This window comes from Triplophysa rosa, linkage group LG2 (genome assembly GCF_024868665.1).
Source record: "Triplophysa rosa linkage group LG2, Trosa_1v2, whole genome shotgun sequence".
In the NCBI taxonomy this organism is placed as follows: domain Eukaryota; kingdom Metazoa; phylum Chordata; class Actinopteri; order Cypriniformes; family Nemacheilidae; genus Triplophysa; species Triplophysa rosa.
Genome location: NC_079891.1, coordinates 31,087,440 through 31,107,934, shown reverse-complemented (window position 1 = coordinate 31,107,934; position 20,495 = coordinate 31,087,440). Strand labels below are relative to the sequence as shown.

The following is a 20,495-nucleotide window of genomic DNA, read 5'->3' as shown; positions in this document are numbered from 1 at the left end:
CATGCTCCCAGATAACTGCTTAAAGAAATACTATGGTCCCCACTGACTTGACCATGGTCATTTTATTCCTACTATGGGAAGTTAATGGGGAACATTTTTTGGGGATAAAAGGGTAGTTTACCCAACAATGAAAATTCTGTCATGAATTACTCTAACTCAAGTTCTTGCAAACCTGTATACATTTCTTTGTTCTGTTGAGCAAAATGTACTGTTTGTTTTCCTACATTCTTCAAAATATTACCTTTTGTGTTCAACAGAACAAACATGTTATACAACAATCCACTATGGTAGTCAATGGTGCTCCATATGAAACCTCAGTTGCTAACAATCTTCAAACAATTTTTCTTTGTGTTCAAGCCAACAAATACATTTATACAGGTTTGGAACAACTTGAGGGTGAGTAATTCATGACAGAATTGTCATTTTTGGTTGAACTATCCCTTAAATGTCTGTACTTGTCGTGTCACGTAAAACTGTATCAAAAAAGTTTGAGCATAATTATCGATGAATCACTATACCTACATTCATTCTGATGATATATCTTTTTCAAGTATTTGTATTTGTATTATAGTAAGAAAGTTGAAAATATACTGCCAACATAGTCTTCAATTGAAACAAAATTACAGAGGTCTTTAGGGATTGTTTGTTTGCCACAGCGTATAATAGCGTGTGCACTTTAATGGGTCAGTAAAACATGAAATGCTTATCATTTCTTTCAAGTAATCCTTAATGTTACTCTAATTACAGTCTCCAGTGTTTAATCATGTCTAATATTTGACATTTACATGCACGAAAAACGAAGGCTGCTGTTCTTAATGAATGTAATGGCATATGCATGGGTCATGTAAAGAACTCAATGGCCTTCCACAGATTTAAATCTCGTGAATTTTTTTGTGTGAAGCTCACACTAAAACACAATATTTGATGTGCGTTATATTGCTTTGTTGGACCTGACATGAGTCCCTGGTTGGTTCACGTCGACCTCTCTCTGTTTAAGCAATGCACGCTTTGTTTGATTCATACAAAAAGCTAATGGAAAATAAGGTCTTCATAACCTGGATGTACATGTAAATGTATCAATCCCACACTTTACAGCCAGAAGGCCAAATCATTACAAATAACCACTGGGCTGTTTAGAGTTTCTCAAATCCCACCATAATATCCATTTTTATTGCTTTTTGCACCATTGAAGCATGCTGGAAATTTATTGAAACTTCTTTCCATATTCGATGTATTCTTGTAAGTCAAATTTCTGTTTACAATCAGCCCCTCAACAGAAAAATATCTAGAGATGCACAACAAAGCATGTAGAAAAAGGCACATGCCGGTATGGAGTGGAGTTGGATTTAAAGAAGAGAAGGGTTATTGTCTTTTTCTTGCACTTTACCACTCTAATGATGCACTTATGTCACCCGCTCTTCCCTTTTTCTTACACCTTACCTACTTAAGGAGGAAGTCTTGATTGGTAAGTCGATGCTATCCGCAGATTTAGGGACTTTCTGTAGGCCGCTGGTGGACTGTAAAATCTCTTCCGACAGGGGACTAAAGCAGAAACATGTTCTTTTAGGATTTTACCGACTGTAGTGATGGAGATATTTCTTTTGTCTGCAACCTTTTCATACAGTATATTTAATCCTATTATATTAGTTTGTACTTACGCTCGTTTTGTGATGTCTGTTCAATGTTCTATAAAGCACAAATACTATGAAATTGGGGATTTTTTATTTTGGTTTCTGTTTTCATTCCTTTCTCTTTTTTTTGGACTTAAACGTAACTGGAAGGTTATTTATGTAGATTCCTTTTTACTCTCTTTTTTTATGGGGATGTTTCTTTAATTTGCCTATTTCATTAGCATTGGTTCATTGTTTTCCTTCTCTTATCAGTCTCTATTTCATTAGTTCCTTTTGTAACGGTTCTTGCTTTGTTCTTCTCCGTTCTTTTAGAATTTCTCGCATGTGACAGACTTGCATGGCGTTTTTTAATCTTTGTTTCTGTCCCGAAAAAACTGGATTCATTTCTTCTTTGTGCTCTGTAGGGACTTATGCGTCTTTTAAAGAGTACTCACACTGCAGGTAGCAGATTAATAACGTTGCGTCTTTTGTTTAGAAAAACAACAGCTTTGTTTTGTCTGCTCACAGGTCTCTCTGTCACATCGTGGGGTTGAAGGTTTAAACAAAATGGCGATTGTCCAGGACTCACTGTCCGTTAAGGGCAAAGGACATGCGGAGTACGATTCGGGAAATGACACGTCCTCTCCGCCGTCAAGTAAAACTGGCATCACGAGGTCGAAGGTCGTAGGAAACGAAAAGGTCTCGTGTCAGGAACTGACATCTTCGGAGAAACTTAGACTTGTTGATGGGGACAATGCCTCAGATTCAGGCAATTCACTGACCAGTTACGACTCTTTGGGTAAACCTGTGCTCAGAGAAAATACCCCGCACACCTTCAGCAAGCTTAAAGGGTACGCCCGTGTAATATTATTTTTTAGTGTTGAAATGTTTGTGATATTTCTCTCTTTGCTAATATACAGTAAATGCACTGTACCTCAACCGCAATATCTGTCTGAATTGATACAGAACAGCGAGAGTAAGTTGTACACTAACTTATAGAAATGGGAATTGTACAAAATTAATCTTGTTCTTCTTATGGTCCACTTAGTCCTTTTGAGTTTAGAAATACAAAATGCTTTTCTTGTTTTACTCAATCATTTCTTTCTTATTGCAGTGAAGATCTGAGAAGGTGCTCCGATTTAGAAAGGACACAGTCTCCACATCTCGCCTCTAATAGGAATCGGAGTCCGTCTTATGATAGATATCAGAATCGAACAAGACCCCGCCGCAGAAGCGTATCATCCCAAAGCAGATACTTAGGACGCTATTCCAGGAGCCGATCCCTGACCTCGGGGAGGAGGTGCGTTGCAGAACTATCAATTATAAAAACCACAAGCTCGTTCATCGCTTTTTGTCTGACGCTCTCATGTCCCTCGACTCATTTACAGATCGTATTCCCGTTCATCCAGTCATTCGCTGGATTCGCGGAGTCTGTCCAGCGCGAGCAGCTGCCGTAGTGTCAGTTACTCACCAGACAGGTACATTTCTGCTGAAATAATGATAAAATAATGCTTTGTTTGACAGCGAGTACCAGTGATAAAAGCTCTAACTGAACACCTGCGTGCTCGCATCTCTCTCGCGTGCATGAAAAGGTTTCGAGAGCGGAAAAGACGCTGCAGCTCTTGCGAGAGAAGAAAGCGCAGTCGGAGAAGACCTTGTTCTCCAATGAGGAAGAGAAGAAGAGATTCTCCCAGCCACCTGGAAGCCCGTAGAATAACAAGGTCTGTTTTTATAGCTAACTAGTGCCACACAAATAACACATATTTTGTGTCAATGGGGGTAAAACGTTCCTCAAAATATCTTCTTTTGTGTTCTGCAGAAGAAATAAAGTCATACAGGTTATGAATGACATGAGGATGAACTAGTCTACACCTTTAATGTATTATGGCGTGGCGGCATTAGAGCCAGTCCTACTGGTGCCCCCTGTTGGTGGGGATATGAATTTAGGATTTATGGACAATGCAATTCTGCTGCAAAAACTACACGTTCTATGCGGGCCTGCCAAACTAAATGATCACTTTAGCCAGCACATTATAATCTCAATACCTTTCACTGTTTACAATTTCTTCTGTCCTGTCTTTCGCAGTGCCAGAAAGAGGCCCATCCCCTACCACCGGCCCAGCCCTTCCATCAGCAGCCGTTCCTCCAGCCTCCTCTCCTGGCACCTGTTTTCTCTCAATCGCAGTCGTTCACGCAGCCGGAGTCGCAGTCGCACTTATTCCTCGTACAGGAGCTACAGCCGCAGCTCATCATGGAACTCTGTATATAGCAGACGCAGTCGAAGCAGAAGCTATGACTCAGTGTCGAGCTACAGCCGAGCCCGTCCCTAATTTACAAACGAACCGGCTGCAGGAATGCTGAGCCACAGCACAAGCGAGGACCAGATCCGATTGCAAGAGCAAGTGAAATGGAACAACGCTAAGAACATGCTGTGCTTGGGTACGGAACAGCAGGCAGTGACAGGATCATCTGTTCATTGTCAGATAAGACTGAAGCTTTCCATATTGTTGTGTACTAAACTGTGTGCTTTCATCCGCCCTGCTCAAACGTAAAACTTGTCTGTCGATCCCAAGGGTCATAGATGCCGAAGCTACACGTGAGCTACACGGTGAGTTTATGGCATACCCTGCACAAAAGCGTGAGGATGTTGTCGTCGCCGTAGTAGATTAAACAAAGTGTACGTGCAGGATCACGCTTCGACTGTATGAATCTGTCGTATTTTTGTAGTGTTTTCTTTCTTTAAAGGATACGTCACAAGCGCTCGAGGAGAAAGATTTATTGCTTCCATAACAGCTTTTACTGAGAACGGCCACTGGTGTGTTGCACACACCTTCACTTTGAAAAATGTGCCATCCAAATTGGCCCCACTGGCAAACACACACCCCATCAGCTCAAATGCCAGCTTTATTTATCTTCTGTTGAACTGGAAAACAATTTAAATGTCATTGGCTGTGATGAAGATGATGGCAGGTGGTCAGAATCTAGCGGGTGTGCTCCAGCGGAGGGAACCCTCTTTTGGGCCAGCTGCCCAATGCGTTAGCAAATATGTTAAACTGCAGATTAATCTCGAAATCCTCGAGAGACGACATGAAGTGCGAACAGGAAGGAAATGTGTACATATTTGGAATTTATTATTGTTGTTATTATTATTGACATTAGCCTGACCCCTGAGCCTTAAATTTATTTTTTAAATTATTTATTGTTTTTAAGGTTTTTAGTAGTAGTACATTTCTCTATTTATTATTCAGATCATTTGAATTATTTATGATTGTAAATTATTATCATTTAACTGGTCTATTCATTTCTTTTCCTCAAAACATCAAAATACGTCCAAATATGCACTAAACAAGTCACACTGTGTCACATAAATTGTTTTATTTATACATGTGAATGGTTAAAAGAAACATTGCTACTCCTTCTTGGTGACACATCATTGCGGATAAACCGAGAAACCGTTACAGACCGAGATAAATGCAGACAGCTGTCATATGAAATCAGTCAGAATGTCTAGATCAAGGCTTTCCTAAAGGATCAAAAAAGTAAGTGTGTGATGCAGATTGACAAGACGGCTTCTAAAAATCATCACATCGCGACACATTACGGCAGTTTCTTTGTTTACGTGTCTTATTGGAGTGCTTGTTAAGCGAAGGCATGGTGATCTCTATGCACTGTACATTTTTAGCTGTCTGACTGTTGTGAATTCTGACACTTGTACAGATAATTAGTCGTAGAGGGGGGAAGCACTTGAAACGTTTTATCTTCTTAAATCCATCTTGTTCTTTCGTCACGGAGCGTAAATGAGTAAATGATTATGTAAATCTGTCGTGTAAATATGCAAACGTTTAATGTGGCAATATTAGGCTTTATTTATTGAGATGCAGTCGTTGCACTGACTCTTTGCAAGCTTTCTGATTTACATCATTTGCATTGTTTATTCCCTCTAAAATACTGATGTTTAGCCATGAATCCAGTCTAGTTTACACAAAATCAAGAGAGAAAATATGCTATGGAGGTCGGCGTTGGCTCCTGCAGTTGCCGAACACCTGCAGATGTGTTGCAATATTCTTATATATTTAGAAGCAGAATAAAAGGTAAAAACATAAAGCAAATACTTTATTTTAGCACAATCAGAGTGTTTTAAGAATATAAACCCCCCTCATATAATTCTCTGTTCTATATTGTAAATATTGGGTGTCTATGTACACAAGAATATCAATGTCTCCCTTGATCTTCAAATGAATAGTTCTCTGTGGTCTAAATCTGTGATAAATAAATTATTTACACAGTATCTTGATTTTTTTGCCTGTCGTCATTTTATCGAATCTGTCGTTTTTTTAATCAATTTTTTTCCTTGCATTTGTGTTTGCAAACAGGGAAAATTGTGTGAAATTATCCAGTGGGTAAGTTGAGCCATTCCCTGTATCTGGAAAACTGGGCACAACAGTTTTGTTATGTGACACATGGGGAAACTGTTTGCTATATGAGATTTGAGATTTGAATCCAACATCAAACACTTGTGTATGAATGTCATTGTAGTAGACCACAAAATATACCCCAAGTGGCATCTCTGGTCAAATTATTTCGAGCTTTTCTCAGAAGTAACCTTTCTGAGACATTTATTTCTCCAAAATGTTGCTTGAAGTGTACAAAATTATTTTTTGTTTCTATTTAAAACAAATAGAACTTTCTTATAGTATGCTGTATTAATGTATACATGTATACATTAATGCATTTTTCGAGTGTGGCTTATATTTTTTCCTTCTCTGACTCGGAGTAATGAACTCGGAGATATTTAGGATGCATGCTTTTCACATGTATACTTGAGTGCATTAGTTTAACTCTCATTTTGGTCTCATTACCCCTTCGTGACGGCTACGCGAACACGTCTTAAGTAGGAAAAGAAGATGCCACATAACTATGATGCGTTTCGTCACATCTCGAGTTTAGAACATCATAGTCGTTCTTCATACTAGCGTGACTCCTCTCCGGCCTTGAGGAGTGACTAGTTTTCTATTAAAAAGTGAATGAGTCATACGGGGAGGGTGAGATTAGACCCATCGCTGTCCGGCAGAGCCAGTCACAGCCCGGGGTCTAAACTTGGATTGGGAGGGTCTTCATTCAGCTGTTGTGTGCAGCTGAGCACATTCTGGACTTTGTTGACCGGTAGCGTTGCGGTGAATCGCATATAAAACTGACAAGCACGCAAACTTCTGGAACACAACATTTAGGCAAAACTTTTGTGCGTAATTACGCGACAGGAGAGATACGGTGATTTTGTGTTTTTATTTATAACGGTAAACAACATAATCAGTTTAGCTCTAGTTTTAATATTTGGTGGTGGGCATTTGACAGCAAACCTTTGGGACACACTTTCTTCAACTTTTTCGAGTTTCACCATGGCAGAGGGAGATTTCTACACAATGAGCAACAGACAGAGGGCCCCGCGGGATCCTTTCAGGGAACAGTCGCTCGCGTCGAGGTTTATGGACGATGACTTTGGACTGCCTGCGTTTCCCGACGATTTATCTATGGACTGGCCTGGCTGGGCGCGACCTCGACTGAGCGCGCGCCTCGACACGCCGTGGACCGGCTCGTTGCGCACGGGCTTTCCGCGGACGAGCATGGGCGCGCCGCAGGGTTTCAGTACCAGGTACAGCGAGACCCCTCGCAGATCCAGCGCGTCCCCGAGCAACCCGGACGAGCCGTGGAAAGTGTGCGTGAACGTGCACAGCTTCACACCAGAGGAGCTTAACGTCAAAACAAAAGACGGTTTTGTAGAAGTGTCAGGTGAGGAAAACACACCATAATCTTTTTGCAAAGAGCACGCGGCATTTAAAAACCAATGACATACCTACAACAGTGTGTCCAAAGTATGACGACATGCATGCGCCACAGAAGGATTGGATTTGTGACCTAGTAGTTTGAAATTGTATATATTTCTTTACTATTTTATGTCACAAATATATATACTTTTGTTTGTAAATAGGCTAGCTTTTTATTACTATACTGTACTCATTAAATTTGTAGTAAAACTTGGTAAGAAATAGACCAAAAAACATGGCTACTACACTTTTACTATAATAAAACCATGGTAACATTTCCTGAGGGATGACTTGCACATTACCAGCAGGTCTCGTGTAATCACCACCTGTTGAGATGCTTTTAGGATCTCTCACGGTATAATAAACAACCCATATTTAGACCTCAAAGAGTCCCATGCTGCACTTTGCTGTAGATTGTTCCATTTTCCTAAATGACTCAAGGTCACCGATTTCCGTCCAACCTCTGTTAAAATACTCAAACATTAACCTTCCGAGTGTGTAAAATGAAAGGCCCCTGGAAATGATGGCTGTGTACCCTAGAAAATCCTTTTTTATTTGTTGACTCTAACAGCAGGACAGAAGTTCAGGGTTCAGGAGAGATCACAGGCCTCATGCGTTGGGATTTTTATAACCGCTCTGCTGGTATGCCAGCTGGGTCAATCAGTCACAGTGGGAGGAGGGTGGAAACACACTTTGTTAACGTCACACAACCTCATTCTAGAAGTGGCCACACAGAGATATCAAAGCGAGGTTTTTATGTTCTCTCTAAAATTACTTTAAGCTCAGTTTGACCTAAACTCCAAATCAAAGTGACCAGTTTTGGGACGCCTTGAAAGTTCAGCAACATCCTGAGGGAAAGAATCGTCAAATGCTGGTAACTACCAAGGGTGTCTCGCTGTTTTCCAAAGGGACACTTGATTTTGAGTGTCTTTGTTAAATAGGGAAAGGCCTGTAGGTAAATGTCTATTTATGTGGTAATGGGTTTGTGCCGGAAACGGCTTACGTCAGAAGTCGTTTTAAGTTCTTTCTCGTTGAAACCAGATATCATGAGCATACTCCTAGGAGAATTATTCATCTACGTTCATCCTGTGCTGTAAAGAGGCGGCTGTTGTAGATATGCGGGCCGTGCCGAGACGCTGGATGGCATGACTGGCATTCGGTGACCAACAGCTGCAAAGAATGGAGAGATCTAGAGGCTTCTACACAGTCCTGACGTAGCACTTTATAAAAGCATATACAAACTGTTTATTTACACTAAATCATTCTGAGGATGTTAAAAATCTTTGTTTCAGGTCATATTCAGGTAAAGAATGCGTTTGTTAAAGCAACAAGTGCTTACAGATAAAGACATCCTATGTGCGCACCAAGCCCTCGATGTTGTATTTCTCGCTAAATATTTTCAAGGCTTTATTGAGAACCGCACAATGGCATAATGCAGCTGTATCAATCATGTATCAATCACCTCAGTCGAATTGATCTCTGTGTTAACGACTGCTGTAATCTTTTCACCAGGAAAACACGAGGAAAAGCAGGACGAGGGCGGAATCGTCACCAAAAACTTCACAAAGAAAATCCAGTAAGTGTGTCAGTCGTGTTAGACAGTTTGGAACCTTCTAGAATGATCGAGCAACTTCCAGAGGAATGTCTCTCTGAGTTATTACAAGCACGAAGCATTTCCAACCCCCTACCTCTCCTCTCTCTCACTCTTCAGAGAATCAAATTGGATGGTAGCTGGCAGTGAAAGGGAATCAATGTTACAGATAAAATAAAAAAAAGAGAAAACTATTGTTAGACGGAGACGAAACATCACACGGCTCTGATGTCTGCAGTAATTAAGCGACAAAGCGATGAGATTTTGGTTGCCATGCTGTTTCTCTAACAGAGTGAAGAGAGAGCAAAAAAACATTTAATTGGATAACAGCAAGACTATTCTAGCACAAGACAGAAATGTAGGACTATTATATGTATCTATTCAATGATAAATGTCTTTATTAACAGAAATAGCCTGATGAAAGTAGCTGATTTTAATTGTGAAACTGCAGATTTGCCTCTTATTTGTCCCTTAAACGTGTAATAGGATGATCCACTTCTCCGCATGGGCGGTGGATATGATATCGTCGCTGTCCTTCTGATTTTTTTAGCTGTTTTTCAGGAAATGGAAAAAACACTGTACATTTTAAATAATTACATACTGTGTTGTCAACATTGACAAGCACTTTTTTATACAATTATTGGTCAGATATTTGCAAAACCCAGTGACAAACATAAAGGGTGACTAATAATAATGATCGATGGCAAAAAATTAAAATAAAAATCATGAAATATGGCAATACGAGGTTTCAGAAGGACAGCAGCGATATGTAAAACAGTTCTCATCACATAAAACACGAAAGATGTTTTGGTATGGTATCATTGGCTATTTTATTGATATATTTTAGCATATCTATAATCTGCATGTCCTTTGACTCCATCTTCAGTTTTTCTCAGAGCTGATCACAGTGCATTATGGGATTGCCTTTTCTGCTACCTTAGATTTAGACTAAAACTAGGCATTTTAGAAATCAGCATAATGTATCTGTCTATACCTTTTGGAAGATTCTTTTTGTCAAAAGTGCACTTGTGATTCTGTAAAATGCTGTTTGGGCAGACAACTGACTAGATGCATACAAACATGCAATGTATCACTCTGAATAATATACTATTTCTGGTGTTGAAAGCACCATGGCAATAAGATATTGTTGAATGTGATTCATCTTAGCTTTTTGTCCCTCAGCAACAGAGCTGCATGTTTGAGCCACTGCTTACAGGGTCAGTCCTTGTTTTTAAACCCTATCGGACACCCTGAAAAACACAAAGATGTGAAAAAACTGTAGCATTGCCGTGTTAATTGAATAGCACCAGGCCACTGAAGTCAACTTTGGCGACTCGCTAAGGTTTATATAAACTTCACAGACGCATGGCAACGAGTGTGGAACCTTAACTAAAGCCATATTTGGCCATGATGACAGACAAAGCTCAGGGACTCTTACTGTGTCTCCCTCTCCCATGATACATTTGAAAGAAACAATTGTTCTGTTTTGAATTGCAAGTTTCAAACCTAGACATCATATGCATGGTGATGTTCTTGATGCTGCTCTTCTGTAGTAGGCATCTTCATGCATGCTGTCTTATAAGATGGCTTGTCAAAGTTTAAACACAGAATTAAAATCCCAGAATGCACCTGAAAAATCCATTCGAGATGACAGTGGAATTGTGTTTCAGAAATATGGTTAGTTAAAATGCACAATGTTATGATATGTTTGTGCTGTATATTTTAAGGACTATAGAAAAAATATAAAATATATTTATAAAAATATAAAACTTTAGAATTGTTTGGTCTCGCTTGTGAATTAAGTGAGTATTTATATGACACACAAAGTTGTTGTCTAGAACACTTTGAATCTTTTTTGCCTCTCTATCGCCACCTCTGTTTGAAACATGCAATTGCAGGTTACATATCTTTACATTGATGTCCAATGTACATTTTCTTCAAACGGACATTTTCTCAAAATCGTTCCCAACACCATAAATGATAAATATTATAAGCATAATATAAAAAGAAAATTTTAAACAGTTTTTTATTTACTTGCTCATTGCTCAATAACAGTTTTTTGTTCATTTTCAAGTAAAAGGTTTTGATTGCAGTTTTAATATTATAGCATTGCTGCAATTTATATGGACTAGCCTCACTATAGACGGTTCCATCAGATGCATCTGGTCCGAGTTTATCTTCCGCTCTGTATTTGGTTATTTTATATTTAATTTAATATTCATTTATAGTTTATTATCAATTGTATTGAATTCAATTAAAACTACTCAACAGTTATTGATTCTTTGCGGAGATCTACCGGAAGTTAAGTTTGCACCACAAAACGCTTGTTTTTGTTGTTGCCGCTGAAACCTTCTATACAGGACCATATTTTATATTGAGATTCATGCAGATCTTTTAAAAAGTTTGATTTTAAAAAAAGGTTTGATTTAAAAAATAATTCTTCTTCTTATTTTATCACTGTTTTCTCTTCTGTTTTCACCGCTCGAAGAACTAAACAATCCAACAATCCATCACCCACTTCCCAAACTGTTGCAATAGAAGACATTGCAGTAGGGAGTGCCTCTGTGTGATATCACCATCCATTCATTTCCACAACAAGTTCCACCCTTTCTCTGTAGAGTCGATATGAATTTATGGTAATCCTGCCTTAAAGGCATCACATTTAAACAGAGAGAGTGAGAACTCTTCTCATTAAATTGGCAGCAGACAGCCTGCCAGCTGGATGATGAGAGTAGTGTGTAGATGGAAATATCTGGTGATAAACTTTACATCAGGAGGCGATTTGTAATAATTGGCAACAGACTCTATTTCTGAGCCCAGCACCTGGAGCAGGGTTTACACGCTCCCTCTCTTTCATTCCGTCTTTCTCTTATTGCAAGTGGTGGCAGGCAGACCATTTAAATGAAAACCACGAAAAGCTTTGAGTATTATCTTCTAGCCACAAGCTGCCACATAGAAAATGACGTTTGTTAAAAATTAAGCAAAAATGAAACATACCGAGCATACAAAGGTATAATGTGTGCAGTTCCCAAACATGCTGTGTTAATATTGCTCTCGGATGTAAGCAAACTCACCAGTTCGTTTCATAGTCACTTTGGAGAAGTAGTTTTTAGTGTGCATGTGTGTTTTAAACGGTTATTTCTGTCCAAAATGAAAAGTCTGTCAGCAATTACACAACCTCAGGGTGATCCAAACCTTTTTCTGTGAAACACAAAATGAGTTTTTTTAGAATATCTCAGTTTTCTTCTCTCTTACAGTAAGTGGCTCCCCCAGGACTTTTTTTATCGGGTGGCACAAAGGGGCCAGTACAAATTTTAGGGTGGCACATTTAAAAATTTGTATTATGCCTGAATCTAATGGTTAAGAGTTTTGGCATTGCCATTAATACTACTGGGATCATATAAAGTTATTACTAGTCTTACGATTTAATTTCTAATTTAATTTACTAATATTTTCAGTGTTTGATCGATACATGCTAATTCGCTAACTGTTCTACATATTTGACTATAAAAAAATATGATAGTAATAGATGCCAAAAACTGCAAATCCAACAATTTAAAGATCAGCTGATGGAGTAATGTATTAACCAAACATGTATAGTGATCGATCAAAATGCAAGTATGAGCAGCAGAAAAATTCAAATCCAATGCCTTAGCGACTAGCTTAATCTCAGTTAGCCAACCCGTATTAGAGTTTGATACAATAAATTTTATCATACAGTAAACCACGTTTTACTTACTAGTTTGTGAGTTTCGTCTCCAACCCTCTACCCCTTTCATGCGTGCTGACTGAACAGGAGCAAACATGACGTCACGTGCGTGGTACTGCGGCTGCCGTGCGCATATTAGTCGCGGTTTCGCAGGTTAAACGAGAGAGGAGGGGTTGAGATCGTATTCTACATAACACATTATACAAGTTATTTTTTTACATAGTGCTTCGATAATGTACATTTTAATTAATAAATATGAATACTATTATTCTAATATAAAATATATATATATATATTTTAAAAATCTCATTCTGGTTGGGGGGCCCAATGGGGTGCCAGTGACTTTTTTGGGGGGACCGTGGCCCCCCTGGTCCCCACTTGGGGGCGCCACTGCTTACAGTAATGGCATACAATGAAAACCATATCACAACTCTGCATAGATATTCTGGTAACACTTTAGAATAACGGTCCGTTGTTAACAAGTAACTATGCAGAAAGTAATAGGCAGTACTACATGAAATATATCTCTATGGATAGGCTATATGTAGAATATATCCATTCATGTTTTGGTATTTGTATTTATACATAAATTAGTATCCACAAACAACCTATTTTTTCACTTTATGTACGTTAATGTTGAGATTAGTAATTAATTGTTTTTTCTTTATTAATTGGTCATAGTTCGCAAGTAGTTGTCAATGATGGCATTTTTCTTTAGTAATTATCAAATACCAAATAAGGAACTACCTTTGTCCTAAATTAGCTATTACTTAATGCTTAGTTAATCTTGCTTCTATATTAGTTAATAGTATTAAGGTAAGTGTTAATGTAGTACTGCCTATTACTTTCTGCATAGTTACTTGTTAACAACGGACCATTATTCTAAAGTGTTACCGATATTCTTTTCCTTTTTGTTTTTGTTTTCCTTTTCTGAGAAGTAAGAAATGTTAATAGGTTTGGAGTAAATACGTTTTATTCCTTATGTAAAATATTTCTTTAAAGGGATAGTTCTCCCAAAACAAAAACTCATTCATTCCCATTTTGTCATTAAAAACCTTTGACTTTCTTCTGTGGAACACAAGAAAAGAAATTTTGAGATAAGGTTTTGTGTTGATAAAATGGAAGTCAAAGGGTGCCAAATGTTGTTTGGTTACCAACGTTCTTCAAAATATCTTCTTTTGGGTTCTGCAGAAGAAAGAAAGGCATACAGGTTTGGAATGACATGAGGGTGAGAAAATGGTGATTTTTTTCTTCCTTTTTTGGTAAACTATTCCTTTATCATGCACACTGACTTCTCTAAGTCAAATGTGCATGTAACATCCAAATGTTATTATTTCACTTATTTTCCGAGGTCCGTCTAAGCACATTCTCCTGAACTTATTTCCACAGGATACCAACTGACGTGGACCCTCTCACTGTGTTTGCCTCTCTATCTCCGGAAGGGGTTCTCATCATTGAAGCCAGGCAGACCCCTCCGTACTACCTCTACAGCAACGAGACGCCCGCAGAACCCACAGAAGCACCCAAGGCAAGACCTCAGGAACCCAGCATGGCTTAAATCCCTCTCTCTGAAGCACACCACTGACAGGGAGCGGGCAGGGGCTCTCATGGAATTTGTTCCAAGTGCTGCAAATGTCTAGTTTGATCAGTTTCATGCATTTTCTTAATCCAAAAGTCATTAACTTGTTGTGAAATTAGCTCCGTGGTCCATAAATTGATGTTCCTCTACGTGGTACATGATTGGATCAAATACCTGTAGCCTTTAGTTACCAAATGGAGGAGGATAAACACATGTGATGGAGCTATCAATGAAATGAGAGGAAGACGAAGACCAGGCCAGCTTTCTGTACTGAAAAGTGCTGTAATTGATGTTCAGATTTAATTACAAGTGCCTCTTAATTAGACACGACCCCTTTTTAACCCCCCTTTAAGGCATGTCCAGAAAGATGGGGTTTCATCGGACGCATGCGCCTGGCCCGAAATTAACTTCCGGTTTGTGTTTGTTCATCAGTCTGGCTAATGATGTAACTATTTATATTTGAATCAATTTATATTCATAATAATAATTCATTGTATAATAATTGTATTTAATAAACAATTTGTTGAATTTTATTGTATATTCATTTTATTAAATAAACAATTTGTTGAATTTTATTGTGTGTTCATTTTATTAAATAAACAATTTGTTGAATGGGTCCTGTAACTTTGTAGCATTTCAGTTTAGCCAAGTAATGGTTCTTCTATTGGTAACCCAAAATAATGCTAGACACCAGATACTTTTAACTTGCTGCTAGCTAATGTAATTGACTTTTTATTTCTTTTCCTTGTCATCAGAAATAATCAGCGGTGACTCTTTTCTTTGTGGATATGTACAGGAAGTTAGGTTTGGACCACAAAAGCGTGCATTTGCAGTAACGTTTATGTTGTTGCTTTGAAACCGTCTAAACTCAGAAATGGAGACAAGAGGGCAGCAGTGTCACATGTAGGACAAATCATATAAAATTGAAGAGTGACTTTATGATATTAGATATAAAAAAGCAAAATAGCATTTGTACATAAACACAAGTACACAAACACGACTGTGAATGTACAGTAAGATATAAAGGTGATCTCCCATTGACAGTTTAGCTCATTTTAACTCATTTGCACAGCAAGATTATCGTCAAGCTGTTGCTCTGTTGTGATGCTGTATAGGAGAAAACTTACTATAGAAGATGGTTTATGCTGATGCTAATAAATAAATCATATTTTTTATTACGTCACGTTTTAAGTAGGTCTGTCTCTCTATCATTTTGACTCAGAGTAAAAATGTCTTGTTTCATAAAGCGGCTGTATTTGAGTCATCTGAACATTTGTCACGTTGGACTTCTGTTTGAAGGTCTCCTCTGCAAAATGTCCCTGAATGCTGGAGCTCTTTCTCAAGGGCTGTTATGTACTTTTCATACTTGTGTGTTCCCTTTTTTCTGTTTGTGAATGAATGCTATGCATTTTTATATTAAATAAAAATTTTAAGAGTAAGCCTTTCTCTGCAAATCTATATGGTTAAGAAATTCATTATGGAGGATGTCGGTTTTCTATTTTCTTTTCTAAGGTGTCAAAAACAGACAGAATATAATATACAGAATTTGATTAAACTCTGCTTAAAACTTTTTGCAAAGTTTAGGGCATTTCACAGATTTTTCAATAAAATAAACACAAAGAAAATGCAAAGAAAACTGTCTGGGCCTGATTATAAATCACTCATCACATCGGGGTGTTTGGTAGGCAGATTGGCCATGTTTAGGAGAGCTGGTTATGAGAGCGATTTCAGGGGAGTTGTCTCTGCGCGCTTTCAGTAATTGGGTGACAGATTAATGTGGAGATTATTCCGAGCGGTTTGGCTCACTTTCAATCTCCCCGACGCCGATACGGAGGGAAAATACTGAAGAAAACGGTTCTCCGCTGCTGATTAACTGACCTATTTGCCCATTGGATTTTTCTCATGGAATCGATCAAAGCTCTGGTTTCCCGTCATCTAATTTTGAGGTTTTGAGGTTAATGGATTGTGAATATAGCCACGCTAAAGAGTCTCTTCCATTATAATCATTTGAGTTAGACAAATAGCACAATATATTTTCTGCCTGGACGTGAAATAATCACATTTACTATAAACCTCACATTCTCTTCAAATATGTGGGTGTCAATTTGATAGACCTTTCCGTGATGAATTACCTGTGTTATTGTTAAAACTGAAGGAAGAGCTTCACAAGATCATGCTCAGGCGTTTATTAGTGCTAAGAGGATGCATGTTACAGTAAACTGGTAAACAATGATGGGAATTTAAAGGCTAAGGAAAGAGCAGGGGATGGTTTTTTGTCGCCAAAATCCTATTTGGCGACTTCCATTTCTTCCACAGCTATTTCCTTCTGGAGCACTTGCTGTGGGTTGAAGATCTCTTGGGTTTGCCCGAAGGTTGATTGCTCATCTGCTGTCACAGCAGGGTATGTATATTCTTCACCCACAGACTGCTGAGGCTGGCCAATTGAGATGACCTCTGCCTGCTCTTCTTGCTCTGAGATGACGGTATCTGGAGTCTCCGGGGCCTGGGGCTTTTCTGCGTAGATGTCCTCGCTGTCTCGATCTGTGTCCACGTCTGCCTCGTGAACGGTTTTGTCTTTGTCTTCCTCTCCGGGTTCACCAACGTCGACTGCTGGCTCTGTGATGGACGGAGCTGCTTGTTCTCCGGACGGGCCTACATCAGAACGGGACATTTCGGATACGATCTGCTGGCCTCCAGGACGTTCCTGAGCTTCCACCTCAAGATGCTCTCCGGGTACACCCAAGGGTTGAAAGGTTTCTGGTTTACCCTCAGCTTGAGGCTCATGGCCGTCCGTTTGTTTCTCTTCCGTGGTTTGTGCTTCCAACTCAACCTGTGGCAAATATGAAACCGTTTTCAAAAAGTTAAAAATGCCACATCAAGACCCCAAAATGCCAAGGCCAGTATGCGCAGAAATTATTCATTTTCTGGGTTGATAGGAAAGGCCATTCGTCCCCTGAGGGAAAGTAAGTGTTTGCGTTGAACCTCTTTGTCAGGTATTTGAACAATTACGAATCTGGTAATTGGAATTGCAGGGTGATTAAATTGTAAATTGACTTGGACATCTGACGTTTGCTAGGCATTGCAGAATTGTTTGTCAATGATTATTCCTGAAGTCCTTTGGCTATAAAAAAAAACATTTTGTTTTGCACCCTGTTATAATTGCATGGCTCAACAAATTGGCACGAGAGGGAAAAGACATGCGGTGGGTAAACAATGGCTGGCATTTCTTAAGTGAGAGAAATTAAGTTGAATGACCAACTCATATGCAATAAAAATACCCAAAACACAATAATTGAAATAATGGGTTATAAGCTGTCTTGTTTTCCAGTGTTTGGCTTTCTTTAGCCTCCAGGATTTCCTTGTGAAAGCCAAAAACTGTCAACATTTTACACTGGCCGATATAATTCCGGAGACACAGTTTTGTGTGACAGTTTGCTCTTGTATAATGGCTAACCAATTAGATATTTTACCATGGATAGACAGAGGTTTCCATTGGATTGTCTTTACAAAAAAATCTATAATGAGGACATTTTACCAAGACGGACAGAAAGTATTCTACAGTATGTGTTATAATGATGAAAATCCATCTGCCACATTTACTAACCCATAAGCAAGTCAAATGTATGCCTCCTGGTTTTCAAGCTCTATAAGGTCATGACACCAAAATTATTTCCTATGGTGCCTCAATTTTAATCTTGTGGCCAAATGTTTAGCCTGTTTGATTAAAATCACGACCAATCAATACCTGCACTGGGATAATGACATCAGCAGGGTGTGGAATGCTGGGTAATGGCCCTTCCACTGTAAGAATCCCATCCGCTGACACAAACGTCTGGATCTTTTCAGCATCTACACCAACTGGAACACTTAAGCAAATAAATATCTATTAACATGCTCTATCGGTTCACAGTTGCATGGCAATTTGTCATGTTAAATGAACTTACTTGTACTTTCTTGTGAAAGATCTAGCAATGTACCCATGCTCATCTTGTCTCTCCTCGTGTTTGCCTATGGATCAAAAACATAAACACATTACTAATTTTGGAGTTTATTGCATATTTTTTACATGTCAAATGTTAATATAATGTAATAGAACAAAGGTAATTTTTGGTAACACTTTACAACGAGGTTTCATTTGGTAATGAAAAGCATTTGTCATCATTAATTAATCAATTTTCAGTATTTAAAGGTGTGTCATTAGTTAATCCACAATAAACTAACATGAAAAAACAAAAAACAACTTAATATGAACTAACATTACAAAGATTATTAAATGGTGTAAAATACTGCGGAAAGAGACAATTTGTAAAATTATTTCAGTTTTTTTTCTTCTATTTATAGGTATATGTACATGTTTCAAATAACAATATTGTTTCTATTTGCCTTTATTTTGCAGAAAATGAAAACTAGAGAAACAGGTAAAAATAACAGAAAATATGCTCTGTATTTTTAAATATTGCATAGGAAAGTTCATATTCACTTTTAAGCAATAAAAGAGTAATATTTGTACTTTTTGTATTTTTTTATCCCAGTTTTCATGTTGTCATGCTGTCAGTCTTTCAAATTGCTGTTGGACTGTAATGGCAACAATACTGAAATGCCGATTAGATGAAAATTTGCAATGGTCTCTTATTTTTTTTCTGCGTCTGCATGTTGTTCACTGCTAGTTCTAATGCTAATTACTAATATTTATAAACTGAACCTTACTGTAAAGTGTTACCTATTTATTATGATTTCTTATGAAGATTTGTATTGCCTTGAATAAGCAAAAAAGTATTAAAATGATTGAATACTGTGTAAATGAAGAACTTAACAAAACAGCTTAATGCTTTGATTAACGCACACTACTCCTACTGCAAGAAAAAACCCATACCTGCAATATCCAAAAATCCGTCCTGTATTTTCACCGTGATCTCAGAGGGAGCGAAGTGATTGACGTCCAGACTAATTTTCCACTTGCACATCTCGCTAGCCACTTCTGATAACCCTCCTCTCATCTCTCTGTGCAGCTTAGAGATGGTCTGTCCCGCGGCCTGACTGAAGGGAGCGAGCGCAGGTGATCGTAAGTACCCGGGCCAAGCAGACGTCCCCAGCCTTCTGAGAATACCTTCCATCCAACTCAGGTCTCTAGGGTCCAATAATGGAGGCAGGCCAAAGTGCTGGTTAAAGATTACGCTGGGCCATCTGTAGCTCAGGGGATACCAAGAGACATCATGACAATATTGAGGCCTAGATGAGAACTTAATAGCGTCCGCCATGGTGGGAAAATTGAAACGTGAAGATGAGAAGGTTATTGAAGGTTCCAGCCGATATATAAGAGGTGCTGGGAAAGTTTGCGAAGGCAGAATGTGTCTGGTGGACATCTCAGCCTCTCTTATATAGCATCTTTGTGTTTTAGCACTTACTAATCTGTAACCATGATATTGTTAGAATGGAATGTAGGGTTGAAGTGATGGTTTGATAGTTCACTCGGCTGCTATCAGGGGGTGGACGGGCTCTACAGAAGATGCTAATTAAGGATATTTATGGATCTAAAAAGAAAGCAACAAATAGCTGCTTGATGAGAAATGTATAGCCTAAGTAAGGTCGGGCTTAGACTTTGGTGTTTTTTATTGAAGTGATTGTTAATAAAAGTGAGGCGTCTAAGTGCTTGTGAACTTTATTTCCTAGAATCCGACTGAAAATGCGAACGGTGTAAATGTAATGGGCCCGGTGTTGCTGACTCACCCCTTATTAATCTCAGTGCCGACTACAGAGGCTTGCGGTTACATTTGCTCAATAATTCATTATTTTGTACAGATTTTATTTCAGTTTGTGAACATGGGAGTCTGTTTAGTCTTTGCCTGGTGTGTGTTATAATAAAAAAAATCATAAAATGAAATACTATTTCATCTCACGCCTGCTTTATTAAACCAACGTGGTACGGCGCAAGCAATATCTGTGATGCACAACTGAGCTAATAATCCATCCAACCTGGTTTCAAGTGCTTTGGCCGTAGGGCGGGTTCCAACTGGTTTTTCAATGGCTTTGTTACCATTGGCAACCAGACGCCCAACAATAGACTTAGCTGCATCGCAAGACTTTGCGTTAAAGATGTGACTGCTGCTGCTTTTTTGGAGGAATGTATTGAACTATCTAAATAAGAGTCAAAGGCACATGGAATACTGCAGGAATGGATTTTACG

The 20,495-nt window shown here is 38.6% G+C and overlaps 3 protein-coding genes across 3 annotated transcripts in view; 2 read left to right on the top strand and 1 right to left on the bottom strand.

Moving 5' to 3' along the window:
• srrm4 (serine/arginine repetitive matrix 4) overlaps window positions 1-5,897 on the top strand; it is a 54,243-nt gene extending 48,346 nt beyond the window's left edge. The window contains exons 9-13 of the mRNA XM_057361227.1: window positions 2,139-2,461; window positions 2,725-2,910; window positions 2,999-3,088; window positions 3,203-3,331; window positions 3,697-5,897. Coding sequence (XP_057217210.1) covers window positions 2,139-2,461; window positions 2,725-2,910; window positions 2,999-3,088; window positions 3,203-3,331; window positions 3,697-3,940 — 972 coding nt within the window. The 3' untranslated portion in view covers window positions 3,941-5,897. The remainder of the gene's footprint in view (window positions 1-2,138; window positions 2,462-2,724; window positions 2,911-2,998; window positions 3,089-3,202; window positions 3,332-3,696) is intronic.
• An 802-nt stretch (window positions 5,898-6,699) lies between these two features.
• hspb8 (heat shock protein b8) lies at window positions 6,700-14,881 on the top strand. Its single transcript, XM_057329026.1, has 3 exons — window positions 6,700-7,397; window positions 8,945-9,008; window positions 14,122-14,881. Exons 1-3 carry the CDS (start codon window positions 7,007-7,009, stop codon window positions 14,288-14,290), a joined length of 624 nt encoding a protein of 207 aa, XP_057185009.1. The 5' UTR covers window positions 6,700-7,006; the 3' UTR covers window positions 14,291-14,881.
• Window positions 14,882-16,598: 1,717 nt separating this feature from the next.
• si:dkey-1k23.3 (heat shock protein 67B1) lies at window positions 16,599-19,569 on the bottom strand. Its single transcript, XM_057349822.1, has 4 exons — window positions 19,185-19,569; window positions 18,256-18,319; window positions 18,057-18,177; window positions 16,599-17,141 (listed from the first exon to the last, which is right to left on the bottom strand). The coding sequence occupies exons 1-4, from the start codon at window positions 19,567-19,569 to the stop codon at window positions 16,599-16,601; spliced, it is 1,113 nt and encodes a 370-aa protein (XP_057205805.1).
• Window positions 19,570-20,495: the final 926 nt, after the last annotated feature.